Below are 14,583 nucleotides of genomic sequence, written 5' to 3'. Positions count from 1 at the left end.
ATTTTGTGTTTTATTTTCTGTTTTGTCGAAAAATATGGCCACCATGGCTAGAAATAGAACATAAGGGTAAAAGGCAGTTTTGGGTTTGTATCTCAAAAACTAAAGCATTAAGCGCAAATTTGACATTTGGTCAAGTTCTATCAGTCCTGAAAATGACATATCAATCCAACAAGTTTTTTGGTTATTATCTTGAATATTATTATAAATAAAGATAAATTATAAACCGCAAAAATGTTCAGCAAAGTAAGATCTACTTATAATTTTATATGACCCAAATTGTCTATTGACCCCCTTAGGAGATATTGTCCTTTAAAGACAATTTGTTTATCATGTTTCTCAACTGAAACTAAACCGAATTGAACCAACTTAAGCTAAATGATTGGTTATCTAGAACAAAGTTTGTGTTTTATATTCTGTTTCCTCAGAAAACATGGCCACCATGGCTAAAAATAGAACATAGGATAAAATGAAGGTTTGACTTATATTTAAAAAAAAACAAAAAAAACATTAAGAGCAAAACAGACATGAAGTTGGTATTCATTAGGTCAAATGCCCTGAAATTATCAGCCAAATCAGGTATCTGACTCACACCACATCTTTCTATATCTATTGGGTTATTGCCCCTGAATTTATGATTTAAGGAAATTTTAGTTTTTGGTTATTATCTTGAATATTCTTATAGATAAGGATAAATGTAAACAGCAAAAATGTTCAGCAAAGTAAGATCTACAAATAATTTTATACCACTAAAATTGTCAATTGACCCCTTAATTTGAGTTATTGCCCTTCAAATCCATAGAACAAGAAGATATGGTATGAGTGGCAATATGACAACTCTCCTTCCAAGTCCTAATTTGTAAAAGAAAAACCATTATAGGTCAAAGTACGGTCTTTAACACAGAGCTCACTCTGAACAGCAAGCTATTAAGAGCCCCAAAAATGACTAGTGAAAAAACATTCAAACAGGAAAACCAACCATCTAATCTATGTGTAATAAACGAGAAACACTTATGAACCACATTAACAAACGACAACCACTGAACATCAGGTTCCTGACTTGAGTATCAAGTTCATACCTTGTTTTGCTTACTTGAAACAAGAGTGCACACGCTGAACTGTCTCGCCTTCTTCACTATTCATTGATATTATGTTGATAGTCCTTAATATAAAGCTTTATTACAACTGTCATATAAACTTAATAGTAACCAAGAAAAGTAAACATTGACAAATGAACCATGAAAATGAGATCAAGGTCAGATGAACCATGTCAGGCAGACATGTACAACTAACAATTCTTCCATACAACAAATATAGTTGACCTATTGCTTATAGTTTAAGAAAAACTGACCAAAACACAAAAACTTAACACTGAACAATGAAACGTGAAAATGAGATCAAGGTCAAATAAAACCTGCACTGCTGTCATATAGATAATAAAATATTTCCATACACCAAATATAGTTTTAGAAAAAAAAAGACCAAAACTCAAAAACTTAACTTTGATCACTGAACGATGAAAATCAACGTCAGATGAAACCTGCCAGCTAGACATGTACACATTACAATCATTCCATACACCAAATATAGTAGACCTATTGCATATATTATAAGAAAAACAGACCAAAACACAAAAACTTAACCATAACTACTGAATCATGAAAATGAGGTCAAGGTCACCTGCCAGTTGGACATGTACACCTTACAGTGCTTCCATACACCGAATATACAAGACTTATTAATTATTGTATCTGAGACATGGAGTTGACCACTAAAACTAAACCTTGGTCACAGATCAATGAATGAGGTCGAGGTCAAGTGAAAACTGTTTGACGGGCATGAGGACCTTGCGAGAGATGCACCTACAAAATATAGTAATCCTATTACTTATAATAAGAAAGAATTTAACATTACAAAAAATCTTTTTTTTTCAAGTAGTCACTGAACCATGAAAGTAAGGTCAAGGACATTTGACATGTGACTGACAGAAACTTTGTACCATGAGGCATCTATATACAAAGTATGAAGCATCCAGGTCTTCCACCTTCTAAAATATAAAGCTTTTAAAGAAGTTAGCTAACGCCGCCGCCGGATCACTATCCCTAAGTCGAGCTTTCTGCGACAAAAGTCGCAGGCTCGACAAAAATCTTCTCCTTTGAAACTGCTGAATCAACTTCAGCCAAACTTGGTTTGAATGAGTTTCAGAGTGTCTAATATAAATTGTGTATATTATTTCCTTGTACGTCAAGTAACAAAGCCTCTATGGCTAAAATGGATCATAGGGATAAATTGCATTTTTTTTTTTTGCGTTTGAAGAAAATATGACAGATACAAAGAATATTTAAATGGCATTTTCAAACCAGTAATATATAGTGCAAAGCAAAAATAATCATTGATGAAAGATTTAGGAAAAAAAAAAAAAAAAAAAAAAAAAAAAAACACAGGTGAGCGATTCCGGCTCTTGCGATCCTCTTGTTCATAAACTCCCAATTCTTTATACTTAGAATGGTTCGTCAACAGAACTAACAAAAACAAATCAGAATGTTAAACAGCAACAAAATGCCTTGGTGAAAGCATTCTCTCTTGAATATGGATAGTTTTCAATTATATAATAGGATTCATTGCTGTGTTATACCAAAGACCGTTAAATAGATCTGATATGGAGGAGTTGAAGCATTTCAGCTAAAAGAAGAATAATTTCAACGAAGTGGGTAAAAATATAACTTCACCCTGATACTTTGGAGCTAACGCATTAAAACATTTGCCCCAACAATTCAGAAGATAAAACAAATCAATGATTTCCACAGTACACATTAAATACTTCATAAAGCATAGAATCTACCTCAGTCAAGCAGGAAAACAAACGGTGTAATCGGCTATACAAATCACGAGAAACTTATGAACCACACCAACAAACGAAACCACTGAACAACAGGGTCCTGACTCAGGACAGGTGCATAACAATGCATCGGACCTAACAGGCGCCAACCATTACCATAACTTGGAACAGTAATGTAACATTACAACATTAAAATACACACTATCAAATGTCAATTGAAATAGCGTAACTCGATCAAAAAGACCGTATATCAATGTACTGATTATGCCCGTAATGGGTCCACTATTGGAAATAAAATATACCTATCTATCTATCTATATACGAAAACAAGTAATAATACACTGAAAGAATAATTTGCCGGTTTGAATTAAGATACTATTTCAATTAGAGCCGACAAATAGCCACTGCCTTAACAAGAGTGCACACGCTGAAATGTCTCGCCTTCTTTACTAATCATTGATATTATGTTGATATTCCTTAAAATAAAGCTTTATTACAAAAATTGAAAACAAGTCGTTTTAAATTAATAATTTCAATGAGTAAGAAGCGCTTTTCTGGATTTACTCTTCATCAGGAACGCCCAATGCCAAACATTTGAAACCCGAGGATGTATAAGTACTGAAACCGTTGAAGAGCTATATGACAAAAATACTTAACATTGATAGCCAAATTCATCTAAAGTCAACTTTGCCTGAGGGAGTTGAAACCTTAGTTTCTTAATAATTTCAAAATTTATAAACGGACAATTTTAGAAAAAAATGTTAAATCATGTCAGTACTGAAGTTCTGACTTCTGAGTTGATGATACCCTCGGGGATTTATAGTCTACCAGCAGAGGTATCAACCCAGTAATGTAAAAAAAAAAAAAAAAAAAAATGAAAACAACACGTTTAATAATTCACTGTCACATAAACTTAACCGGATTAACCAATGAACCATGCAAATGCGGTCAAGGTCAGATGAACCATGTCAGGCAGGCATGCACATTTAACAATTCTTCCATACAACAAATTATTTGACCTATTGCTTATAGTTTGAGAAAACAGACCAAAACACAAAACCGGCTTAACACTGAGCAATGAACCGTGAAAATGAGGTCAAGGTCAATTAAACCTGCGCGACTGACATAGATCATAAAATATTTCCATACATCAACTATAGTTGACCTATTGCATATAATATTAGAAAAAAAACTTAACTTTGACTATTGAACCATGAAAATGAGGTCAAGGTCAGATAACACCTGCAAGCTAGACATGTACACCTTACAATAATTCCATACACCAAATATAGTAGAGCTATTGCATACAGTATAAGAAATACAGACGAAACACAAAAACTTAACTATAACCACTGAATCATGAAAATGAGGTCAAGGTCAGATGACACCTGGCAGTTGGACATGTACACCTTACAGTGCTTCCATACACCGAATATACTAGACCTATTGCTTATAGTATCTGAGATATAGACTTGACCACCAAATCTTAACCGTGTTCACTAATCCATGAATGAGGTCGAGGTCAAGTGAAAACTGTCTGACGGACATGAGGACCTTGCAAGGTATGCACCTACCAAATATAGTAATCCTATTACTTATAACAAGAGAGAATTTAACAAAAAAAAAAATTTTCAAGTAGTCACTGAACAATGAAAATAAGGTCATGAACATTTGACATGTGACTGACGGAAACTTCGTAAGATGAGGCATCTATATACAAAGTATGAAGCATCCAGGTCTTCCACCTTCTAAAAGATAAAGCTTTTGAGAAGTGTGCTATCACCGCCGTAGCCACCGCCGTCAGATCATGATCCCTTTGTCGAGCATGCTTTGACAAAAGTCACAGGCTCGACAATAAATTAAATATAATATACAATGTTTTATTCGGATTTTAAACGATACTATATGTAAGTGACGGAATGAAATTGCTTATTGTTTGAGGTTGAGTTATCCAAAGGTTTTCGTTAGTATGTTTTGTTCACATCATAGTGCCTCTGATTTTCGCGCAATTTTCGACGTCATAATATTGTACAACGAACGAAAAACAATTCATTTGCCTGATAATGGAGAGCGAAGGATCTTTTAGTAAACCAGATTCAATTCGCATAAGATATCGAGACCTTGGAGACGATGACAGTAATTCATACTTCCTTGCAAGTACAAAACTTCGACCACATAAATATTCTAAAGTGGACAGCAATGACGATGTTGACGATGATTTGTTAAACAGTTTCATAGAGAGAGTTTTGTTATCTGTGACAATGAAAGAGGCAGGCGAGGATGACTTTGGAGATTGTGAGTATCGGGTATCAGAGTATATATACGAGAGGGAGGGAGAGGGTTATAAGTGGTAAAATGTTGAAATAATCGCCGTATGCTGGTACATGATATTTTTTTCCGATCAAAGGGGGATGTCATAGGCGGGGGGGGGGGGGGGGGGGGGGTGCGGGACCCCCGTTCGTTGGAAAAATTTGATTGATTATATAAGGAATCACTGAAGGATGACTGAAACGGGATCCCTTTAGGTCAATCAGCGGTCTCCCCTTATGAATAGTTCTGTATCCGCCACTGGATGCGTACGACCTTTATCCCCCTTTGAATTCACCATTGTCACCCTTCTTTCTTTACAAATTGTTGTTTCAAAGGGCTTGCTTTCCGACTGGTTATTCAGAAACCACATGTATGGACGGTCGTGTATTATGTCTATAGTTGGTGATATCACAATATCACACAAGGGCATACTAATCCACTCGGCATAAATCATTGTAAACCTATGTTATCAAACATATAGCTACGTTTTAATTTATACAATCTTTCGTCTCTTATTCAGCTAAATTAGAAAATGAATCCGGAATTTCTCCTTCCAAGCGTAGAGCAACAAAAAATAATAAGGATCGAAGCTTAAAGCAAAGGCGTCAAGACAAAAAGAATAAAAAGGACAGAAAAAGAGAAGACGTCCCATTCGAAGCAGTTCCAGATGTGAACAATGTTACACAGTCTACTGAGCGAAATATTACACTACCACTCATCGAATTTAGGTTGAACATAAATTAAAATTACTAGTATTTGAAAACATATTATGATATTATGATAAATATATATGTACCACCTACTATAGGCTTTTAACAAAAGACCGAAGCAGCGCTTGCATCTCCCAGTAGATATGACATTTAATGCCGAGTTATGTGCCACAGGTCCGATCATTCGCCCAAAGTCGTACGGTTTACGCTTTCTGTCATGGTTTCCTGAAAAGAGGATTGCTAAAAAGGAATTTATCGAATAAAGGGTTTTCAATGGTTATTTGAAGTAATTCTTACGAAAATTTTCATGATTATACGCCTTCATGATTTGGTTTGACTGTTAAATAATATTTGTGTCATAGATACCACTGATATGTTTGAAATGTCTTAATAACAATTTGTTTTTCTTTAATTCGATTATGATATTCCGAAATTATAATTTGAATGCGTAACACGACAGGCGCACAAATAAAGAAGTAAGATTTGTATAACCAATCCAGAGCACATCCCGGTTTTTGTTTTGTTCATGTTGCTCATTTTTTAGTTTTCTTTTTAGTGTTTTATGGACTGTTGTGTGTCTTTTCGACACATCATTTATCTGTTGTCATGGTTTTGTCTTAATTTCTTTTTTCGGACTATTTTTTTTAATTACCTATTTGTCTCACCTTTTTAATACAACAACAGTAAAACAGCCACACCAATATCAGCATGATTATTAGTTGAGGAAAATGCCGGGTATTTGGAGTTAACATCACCAAGATCTTTGTTTTATTCAGAAAATTGCAGGAAAGTTCTCATTCATAAGCTAAAGAACTTTAAATTCACACCAAGATCTTAAGGTTGGAAGTTCAACTGTTCGCCAAATTAATTTAACGCAACATACAACAACAGCAAATCAATTGTAGATGCATGTATACACGCTTTATCGATAGGACTTACTACAAATACAGTTATTCAACACGATCGTGATTTACAACAAAAATTCATTGGCTATATCAAAACAATTTTAAGAAGACATGTTATAGGAATTCGGTTTAAAATTTTCAATTGACAAATTGACCTATTAATTAAAAAAGCAAAACTTTCCTGAAAATAAAGTTCAGAAAATGTATATTTCCCTACATAACTTTCTCTCAAAATCTGTAAACATATGAGAAACAAACACTTCCAAAATAGGACAACGCTTCACAATTCTATGTCGACATAGACTATGATATTTATCCTCGTTTACACTGGAGAAATGGTATTGGAAAACTCATTCTGGAAACAGTCATATATAAAGATAAAGATGAAAAGTATGTTCTTCGTAATACCTGTCTTTTTCCTGTAATGCATATCACAGCTATAAAATTGAAGAAACTTATGTCTTTTAGGAAAATGGTAAACGCCGAGATAGAATCGAGAGCAGCTCGTATCCATGTCTACTACCAGAAGCAATGGGATTATTTACAACAAGATCGCATGGCAGCCTACAGGTCATGTATTTTGTGGAAAGGTAAGTTTTATAAAATGTTGTTCTTCAAATGTTGTTAAAAAATGTAAATGTATAAATGTTGGCATCTTTACTATTATGGCATGGTATTGGTTGCAAAAATTCGATATTTTTCATTTAAGGTAGATAGGGTGTCTTCCTCCATCTTGGATTTTGAAATACTAGAAAACAAGGTCTAGATCTTTGATGAAATGTGCAAATTTTTATAGTAGTAGGTAATTCGTGTGTAAGAATTTTCATTATAATATAGAAAATGCCATGTTTGATCATATTTATGATTGTATTTTACAAAAATAAGAATTCTTTTGTTTGATTCATTTTTTTCCAACTTTGTCAAATAAGGGGAGGCAACTCAAATGCAAGGGCAGATAATCCAGATAGTGTTACTTTTACAATAGAATGTGTTAGGAATTTACCCATTTTTACATGTAGCAAGAAAACGAGTCCGGTGACCCCATTTTTTCTTTTTCTTATCTGAAAGCATAATATTGAAGCTATCTTCTCATATTTTATCTCAAAATTCTATGGTGTGGTTTGCGTTTTATGGCGGAAAAATGGGTTTTCCATGCATAATCTATACAAAATCTTGACAATTTTGAACAACCTGTAGCGTGAAAATAAGTCTGGTGACCCATTCTTTTTATTAATGTTTTTAAACAAGCAGGATATGAACTACATTTTGGCAAATTATTAAAAGATTCTATGGATTATAATTTAGACACCCCATCTACCTTAAATGCAATATTTTATATTTAATTGGTATATTTCTTCATTTAAATGCAATATTTTTTCATTTGAATGGGATATTTTTTCATTTAGATGCAATATTTTTTATTTAAATGGTAAAATTTTTCATTTAAATGGTATATTTTTTCATTTAGATGCAATATTTTTTATTCAAATGGTATAATTTTCCTTTCAAATGGTATAATTTTTCAAATGGTATAATTTTTCATTCAAATGGTATAATTTTTCATTCAAATGGTATTATTTTCATTCAAATGCAATATTTTTTATTGAATTGGTATAAAAAATCATTTGCATGCAATATTTTTTATTCTATTGGTATAATAGTTTTTTTATTTATATGCAATAATTGCATCATGGGAAATTCTTTGACGCCTAAAGGTCAAATTTGCAACAACGTTTGTGATTGGTTGGTATTTATTTGGATTTTCTCCCCTTTCTTTCTAAACTTGAGTGACCAAGAATTGAAAAACGCGTCAGCCTCAGAATATCGCCCATCTAACTAAAATTTGGCGTTAGTGCGAGTTCGTGCACTGGCAATTAATGCCAATAATGGCCAGGCAGAGAAAAAAATGCGAGTGACAAGTGATAATAATTAATTTGACACACAACTTGTTCATGGATAGAAACAGATGCCTGCGTGCGTTGCAAAACATCTCCCCGATAAAAACCCTTTCTGAAGAAACTCCCCTACAGTCTTCACATTGGAAATAAAAAATATATATATACATAGCTAGTCCAGATACATGTTATCATGACGTTCTTTTGTGCTACATGTATATTTTTTTTTTTTTTACCTTTCTTGTCTTGTAACATGGGTTAGTGAACTGGTTCCAATTTATCCTGAACTGTCTTTATTAAAGAACAAGTTCCGGAGTATAACAGCTTATGTCTCTCCTTTTTTATTCTTTTTCATGTTTGTCCACCTACAACGTCTCTAAGACAGTTCAGGATAAATTGGAACCAGTTCACTAACCCATGTTACAACTATAGTCCTATCATCGGGATAGGACTTCACTGTATTAGGCGTGAATTTCATATTTAATACTATCTATAATATGTGCTCTCATGTATTATGCCGCAAATCATCTTACATTTAGGATGCGTTGCTGAGCTTTTTTTACTGTTCTCATCTCCGAATCCCTTAAATAGACTTTTTTCAAGCCCCACAGTAGTTCAATAATTACTATATGTCATTGCTTGAATAAGTATGCAGAGCATATTTCAAAACATATTTTATCTTCAGGACTTTTAAATGATTTACTTTTCAATACTGCATTAGGAAAGGAAGGGGGTATACATGTTTATTTTGTGATACAGTATATAATATAATTATAGGTATCCAACAAATTATATGATTGTACGTTTAGCTATTATCTAGACCCGTACAAAATGTATATATTAAGACACACATAACAGGGGCGGATAAAAACCTCGGGTGTCTTAGGGGGGGAGGGGGAGGTTCAAATTTAGATATTTGTATAGAGATGTATACATGCGAGTATTGGCAGCAATGATTATGGTGTGTGTGTGTGTGTGTGTGTGTAGGGAGGGTTTCGGATCAAAGATCGTTTCTATAATTCTATATCTTTTAGTTTTTACCATTTCACTCTATTCTTTATCCTTTGATCTCTAGCTATTATATTTGTCCTAAACATGCGTGACATATTTGCCACTGGACATAAGGCAACCAAAAATCAATCAACTTATTCTGTATATTTCATCATTTCTTTATTATGTTATCTATAGGTTTGGTCCCGCCCCTTATCTATTTTTTTGTTTATATATTTGATAATGCCATTTTTTTGGAAAAAAGGTAGGGGCAAGGCGTTTTTAAGAACACATTAATGGGTCGCGTTTTTTTTGTTTGTTCTTCGGAAGTGAGCCAGAAGAGTCTATTTCTGTGTTGTTTTTTTTTTGCATTTGGAAGATCTTCTGGCTCTCATTTACCTGTTCTTTTTTGATCTATAGGTTATTAAGACGGTAGAGGCACATAACAAACATGGCGTCGTTTAGTCTAAATGAAATTATTAATTTATGAATGCAGATATATAAGAATGTGAGCTGTTTATAAACGTTTTTATGGTATGACAGTAGGACGATAAGCTGGATAAATATAAAAACTACACGGACAATAACTGTTTTAAAGGGACAATTATTTGATATTCTAGGGAAGGGTTTTTTGATTGATTAGTGTTTAACGCTACTGTCAACACTATTGGGCTATTCCGTGGTGGTCAGTTTAAATTTATAAATGAAGGATAGGACAGAGAAGGGAGAGCATTATTACTCATTTCAATCTGTCTCTAATCATGCACATTTTTCAGCTCTTACCAGGCAACCATATTCATATATGAAATCCTTCTGTCCCCCACCCGAACAAATAAATAAATATAAAATGGCTCTTATTTAACACAAGTTTAAATTGATTGATTGTATGCTGCTAATTTTAACACCCAGTGACAAATATTTCATGCTTGTTCATGAAAACACGAGTTTAGAAGTCAGGTATATAATATAAAAACGAAGAGATGGAATGTGATTGCAAATAAGGCAACTATCCACCGGAGTTCAAATATGAAGGGGATGTAAGCAATTATAGATAATCGTAAGGCCTTCAACAATGACAAAAACCTGATACTGTAAAGTCGTCTATAAAAGGCCCTACATGAAAATGTAAACAATTCAAACTAAAAAACTAAGAGCCTAATTATACATAACAAAACAATTTACAAAATATCAAATATGAGTCGAGACATGAACCAACGACAACCACTAAACAACAGGCTCCTGACCTTGGACAGGTAAATAAAGAATATGGCAGGGTTGATATAGAAACGAAGATGTGGTATGATTGCAAATGAGACAACTCTCCACAAGAGACCAAATGACACAGAAATCAACAGCTATAAGTCACCGTACGGCCTTCGACAATAAGCTAAGCATACATCGCATAGTCAGCTATAAAAGGCAACAAAATCACAAATGTAAAACAATTCAATCGAGAAAACTAGCCACCGAATTAATGTACAAACAAATGAACGAACACAAATATGTATAACACAGCAGCAAACGGCAACCACTGAATTACAGGCTCCTGACTTGGGACAAGCACATACATACAGAATGTGGCGGTGTTAAACATGCATGTTAGCGGGATCCCAAATCCACCCCCTAATCTGGGACAGCGTTGTAACAGTACAACAACATGTTTGTGAGCACTCAATCCATCTCGAATATGGGACAGTGGTACAACAGCACAGTAATTTAACAACCTGTAAAATCAGTTGCAATTAGATTAACTCAAAAGATCGGAACGAGACACACACAAAAAACTAATTTTAAGACAATAGACACAAAGCACCGACATAAGAGTATTTGCAATTACTGGAAATTTGCTCAAAGCTAATACATGTAACAACTAGAACTGAAATAAATCTTGTTCTTCCTGATTGAGTTATCAACCAGTACACAACGCGCGGCAAAGGGTTAAAAAAAAACAGTCTGAGAAACGTCTAGATTACGTTGTATATAGATATAAGAAGATGTGGTATGAGTGCCGGTGAGACAACTCTTCATCCAAGTTAAAATTTGTAAATGTAAACCATTATAGGTCAAAGTACGGTCTTCAACACGGAGCCTTGGCTCAAACCGAACAGAAAGCCACAAAGGGACCCCAAAAATGACTAGTGTAAAACCATTTCAAGTCTAACCTATTTAATAAAAAAAAAAGTATACAATGTACTTGCATATATATCTATATACAATGGGAGTTTTTGAAAAGTGGCCCGAACGTTGTGACCATCGAAATTTTGCAATAGAAACACTAGTCAGGACCACAAGATTTTGATAAAACAGCCAGTGCAGGACTCGCACGAACGGCAGATTTAGTTAGTGGGGCGATATTCTGAAGCGTTTTTTAATTATTGGTCACTCAAGTTTAGGAAGAATGGGGAGAAAATCCAAATAAATACCGACCAATCACAAACGTTGTTGCAAATTTGACCTTAAGGCGTCAAAGAATTTCCCATGATGCAATTATTGCATATAAATATAAAACTATTATACCAATTGATTAGAAAATATTGCACGCAAATGATTTTTTATACCAATTGAATAAAAAATATAGCATTTGAATGAAAATTATACCATTTGAATGAAAAATGATACCATTTGAATGAAAAATGATACCATTTGAATGAAAAATTATACCATTTGAATGGAAAATTATACCATTTGAATAAAAAAAATTGCATTTCAATGAAAAAATATACCATTTAAATGAAAAATTATACCATTTAAATAAAAAAATATTGCATCTAAATGAAAAAATATACCATTCAAATGAAAAAATATTGCATTTAAATGAAGAAATATACCAATTAAATATAAAATATTGCATTTAAATGAAAAATATCGAATTTTTGCAACAAATACCATGCCATATACTATAGGGAAACTGTATTTGCATTAATTTGGAATCTGATTGCATGGTTGGTTACAATGAAGAAGGCTTGATACCATGAAGGCAATGAAAAACTCAATGATAAATAAAGGCAACAGTAGTATACCGTTGTTCAAAACTCGTAAATATATGGACAGATTCAATGCCCAAATAAAGAGAAAAACATTAAAACAAAGCACTACAATGAAAACCAAAGAGTGATCATCACAAGTTTGTCAATATTTATCAAAACCTGGGGTTCAACTATTTTAAATACCACCGTTAATGATTAATTTTTATTTGTATCTGTAGAGGACTGCAATAAAGCAGAGAACATGTATTTAAAAGTAGAAAAAGAGCTCATCAAATTACATACTGCATACGACTCGCTAGCGACAGAGGTAAGCATTATAACGAGTATATGACTCATTGGATTATTGAATACAAAATATATATATGGCCAATTCCGTTTTTTTTCCGATTTGCTTATAACGTAACGACTAATCATCGTGCACTTAGTCTTATCCTTAAAATTAAAAATTTCAGTCAAGGCGATCATTTTGTCTCTTATTACTCAAATCCAGGAGTCAGTTTCACAAAAAAACTTATGACTAAGATTGATCGCAAGTAAATTGTTCATGACTAACCGCGACCAATCTTAGTCGTAAGTTTTTTTGTGAAATCGACTATAAGGGGTTGAAGTCATAAAACTTTTCTCAGTGCTCGGAGCATAAAAATCATGCCCGAAACATTAAATCGAACAATAACCCGTTTTCAACTTATATAACTGTATTGTATTTGAAGCATAAGGACGTCCATCGGTAGTTTTACTATCGCAAATTTATAGTTTATGGCGACGCGTAGCGGAGACAGGTAAACGGGTATTTGCGACAGTAAAACTACCGATGGATCGCCGCAAAGCTTCAAATACAATACAGTTATCTCTATTTTAATGCAAAACAAGTTCATAATTAAATTTCAATCATTATTTCAGTGTAAAATCTTCGTTAAAGAAAATTCCGCGTCTTTGGTCTCTACACTAGGTGACGTCATAGGTATGCTTCCGGCGTCAAACATAAATACGGGCGTTTTCTGGCTTCTGTGCTGCTTCAGAATGTAATAAAATTTGATAAAATGAAAATTTTTAGGTGCATTGAACATGTGATTTTTTTGGGCTTATTATTGTAGAAATTATATGTCAATACATTCAGCAATTCAAAATGTCGGCTTCCTTAGTTACAGCGGACAAGAAGATATAGAATTTTACGCTAACTTTCATCCAATCAGAACCATTGATACAAAATAATTGCATTAGAATTTCTGATATTAGTCCGTTTTTTTAGTTGCCAAAGCTATTGACCTTTCGAAAAAAATGAAATTTGAAATAAATACCTCATTCAAAGATTGGCCATTTTTATTTGTATTTATTATATTTGAATTGAATATCTTTCAAAAAAATATATTGAGTCAATGATGTTTTCGAAAATAACAGGAACAAGTTTTATTTGTTGTTTATTTGTAGATGACAAGTATCAAGGATGCTAAACGTAAGCGTCGAAATGCCACCAAGTCACGACGGAACAACAAAGATCGAAACAATAACGACAACGACGAGAATAATCCATACATGGAACCGAATTCAGTCGAATGAGTTGTGTCACTCATTCGTAATCAGCTGGTTAATATAATTGCTAAGAATCTTTAGTTTGGCTCTTTATGTGCAATTGGTTTATTTGCCAAAAGCCAGTTCTTAAAATAAAACTTACCTCTATATGATAGAATTTTTGATTTAAAAAAAGTTGTGTTTGATACAGTGGCCTATGTTACAGTGACACGGTTGTCTCTAAAAGTTACCACACTCAATGCACGTAACTACATTTACGAACTAATCATAAGGAGTCAATGATGTAATCTTGTAGGTGTGGTGTGGTTGCCAATGAGACAACAAGAGAACACGGACTATGGTGGCACTTTTCCGTATCCGTGTCCAAGGTAGCCAACCTTGGCAGTGTTGTCTTAAAGTCATATCTCAATGGTATCTCAA

The 14,583-nt window shown here is 33.6% G+C and overlaps 1 protein-coding gene across 1 annotated transcript; it reads left to right on the top strand.

Annotated features, from left to right (window-relative positions):
* Window positions 1-4,856: 4,856 nt before the first annotated feature.
* On the top strand, window positions 4,857-14,312 carry LOC143064123 (uncharacterized). Its single transcript, XM_076236710.1, has 5 exons — window positions 4,857-5,131; window positions 5,667-5,874; window positions 7,230-7,351; window positions 12,852-12,940; window positions 14,062-14,312. The coding sequence occupies exons 1-5, from the start codon at window positions 4,900-4,902 to the stop codon at window positions 14,188-14,190; spliced, it is 780 nt and encodes a 259-aa protein (XP_076092825.1). The 5' UTR covers window positions 4,857-4,899; the 3' UTR covers window positions 14,191-14,312.
* Window positions 14,313-14,583: the final 271 nt, after the last annotated feature.

This window comes from Mytilus galloprovincialis, chromosome 2, assembly GCF_965363235.1.
Source record: "Mytilus galloprovincialis chromosome 2, xbMytGall1.hap1.1, whole genome shotgun sequence".
Lineage (NCBI taxonomy): Eukaryota > Metazoa > Mollusca > Bivalvia > Mytilida > Mytilidae > Mytilus > Mytilus galloprovincialis.
This window is presented reverse-complemented; position numbering and strand designations above follow the sequence as displayed.

Excerpts from the sequence above, each read along its gene's own strand:
- LOC143064123 (XM_076236710.1), top strand. The coding sequence starts at position 4,900 with ATGGAGAGCGAAGGATCTTTTAGTAAACCAGATTCAATTCGCATAAGA. Across the intron at positions 5,132-5,666 it reads CGAGGATGACTTTGGAGATT|CTAAATTAGAAAATGAATCC; the intron begins GTGAGTATCGGG and ends TCTCTTATTCAG. Across the intron at positions 7,352-12,851 it reads GTCATGTATTTTGTGGAAAG|AGGACTGCAATAAAGCAGAG; the intron begins GTAAGTTTTATA and ends TTGTATCTGTAG.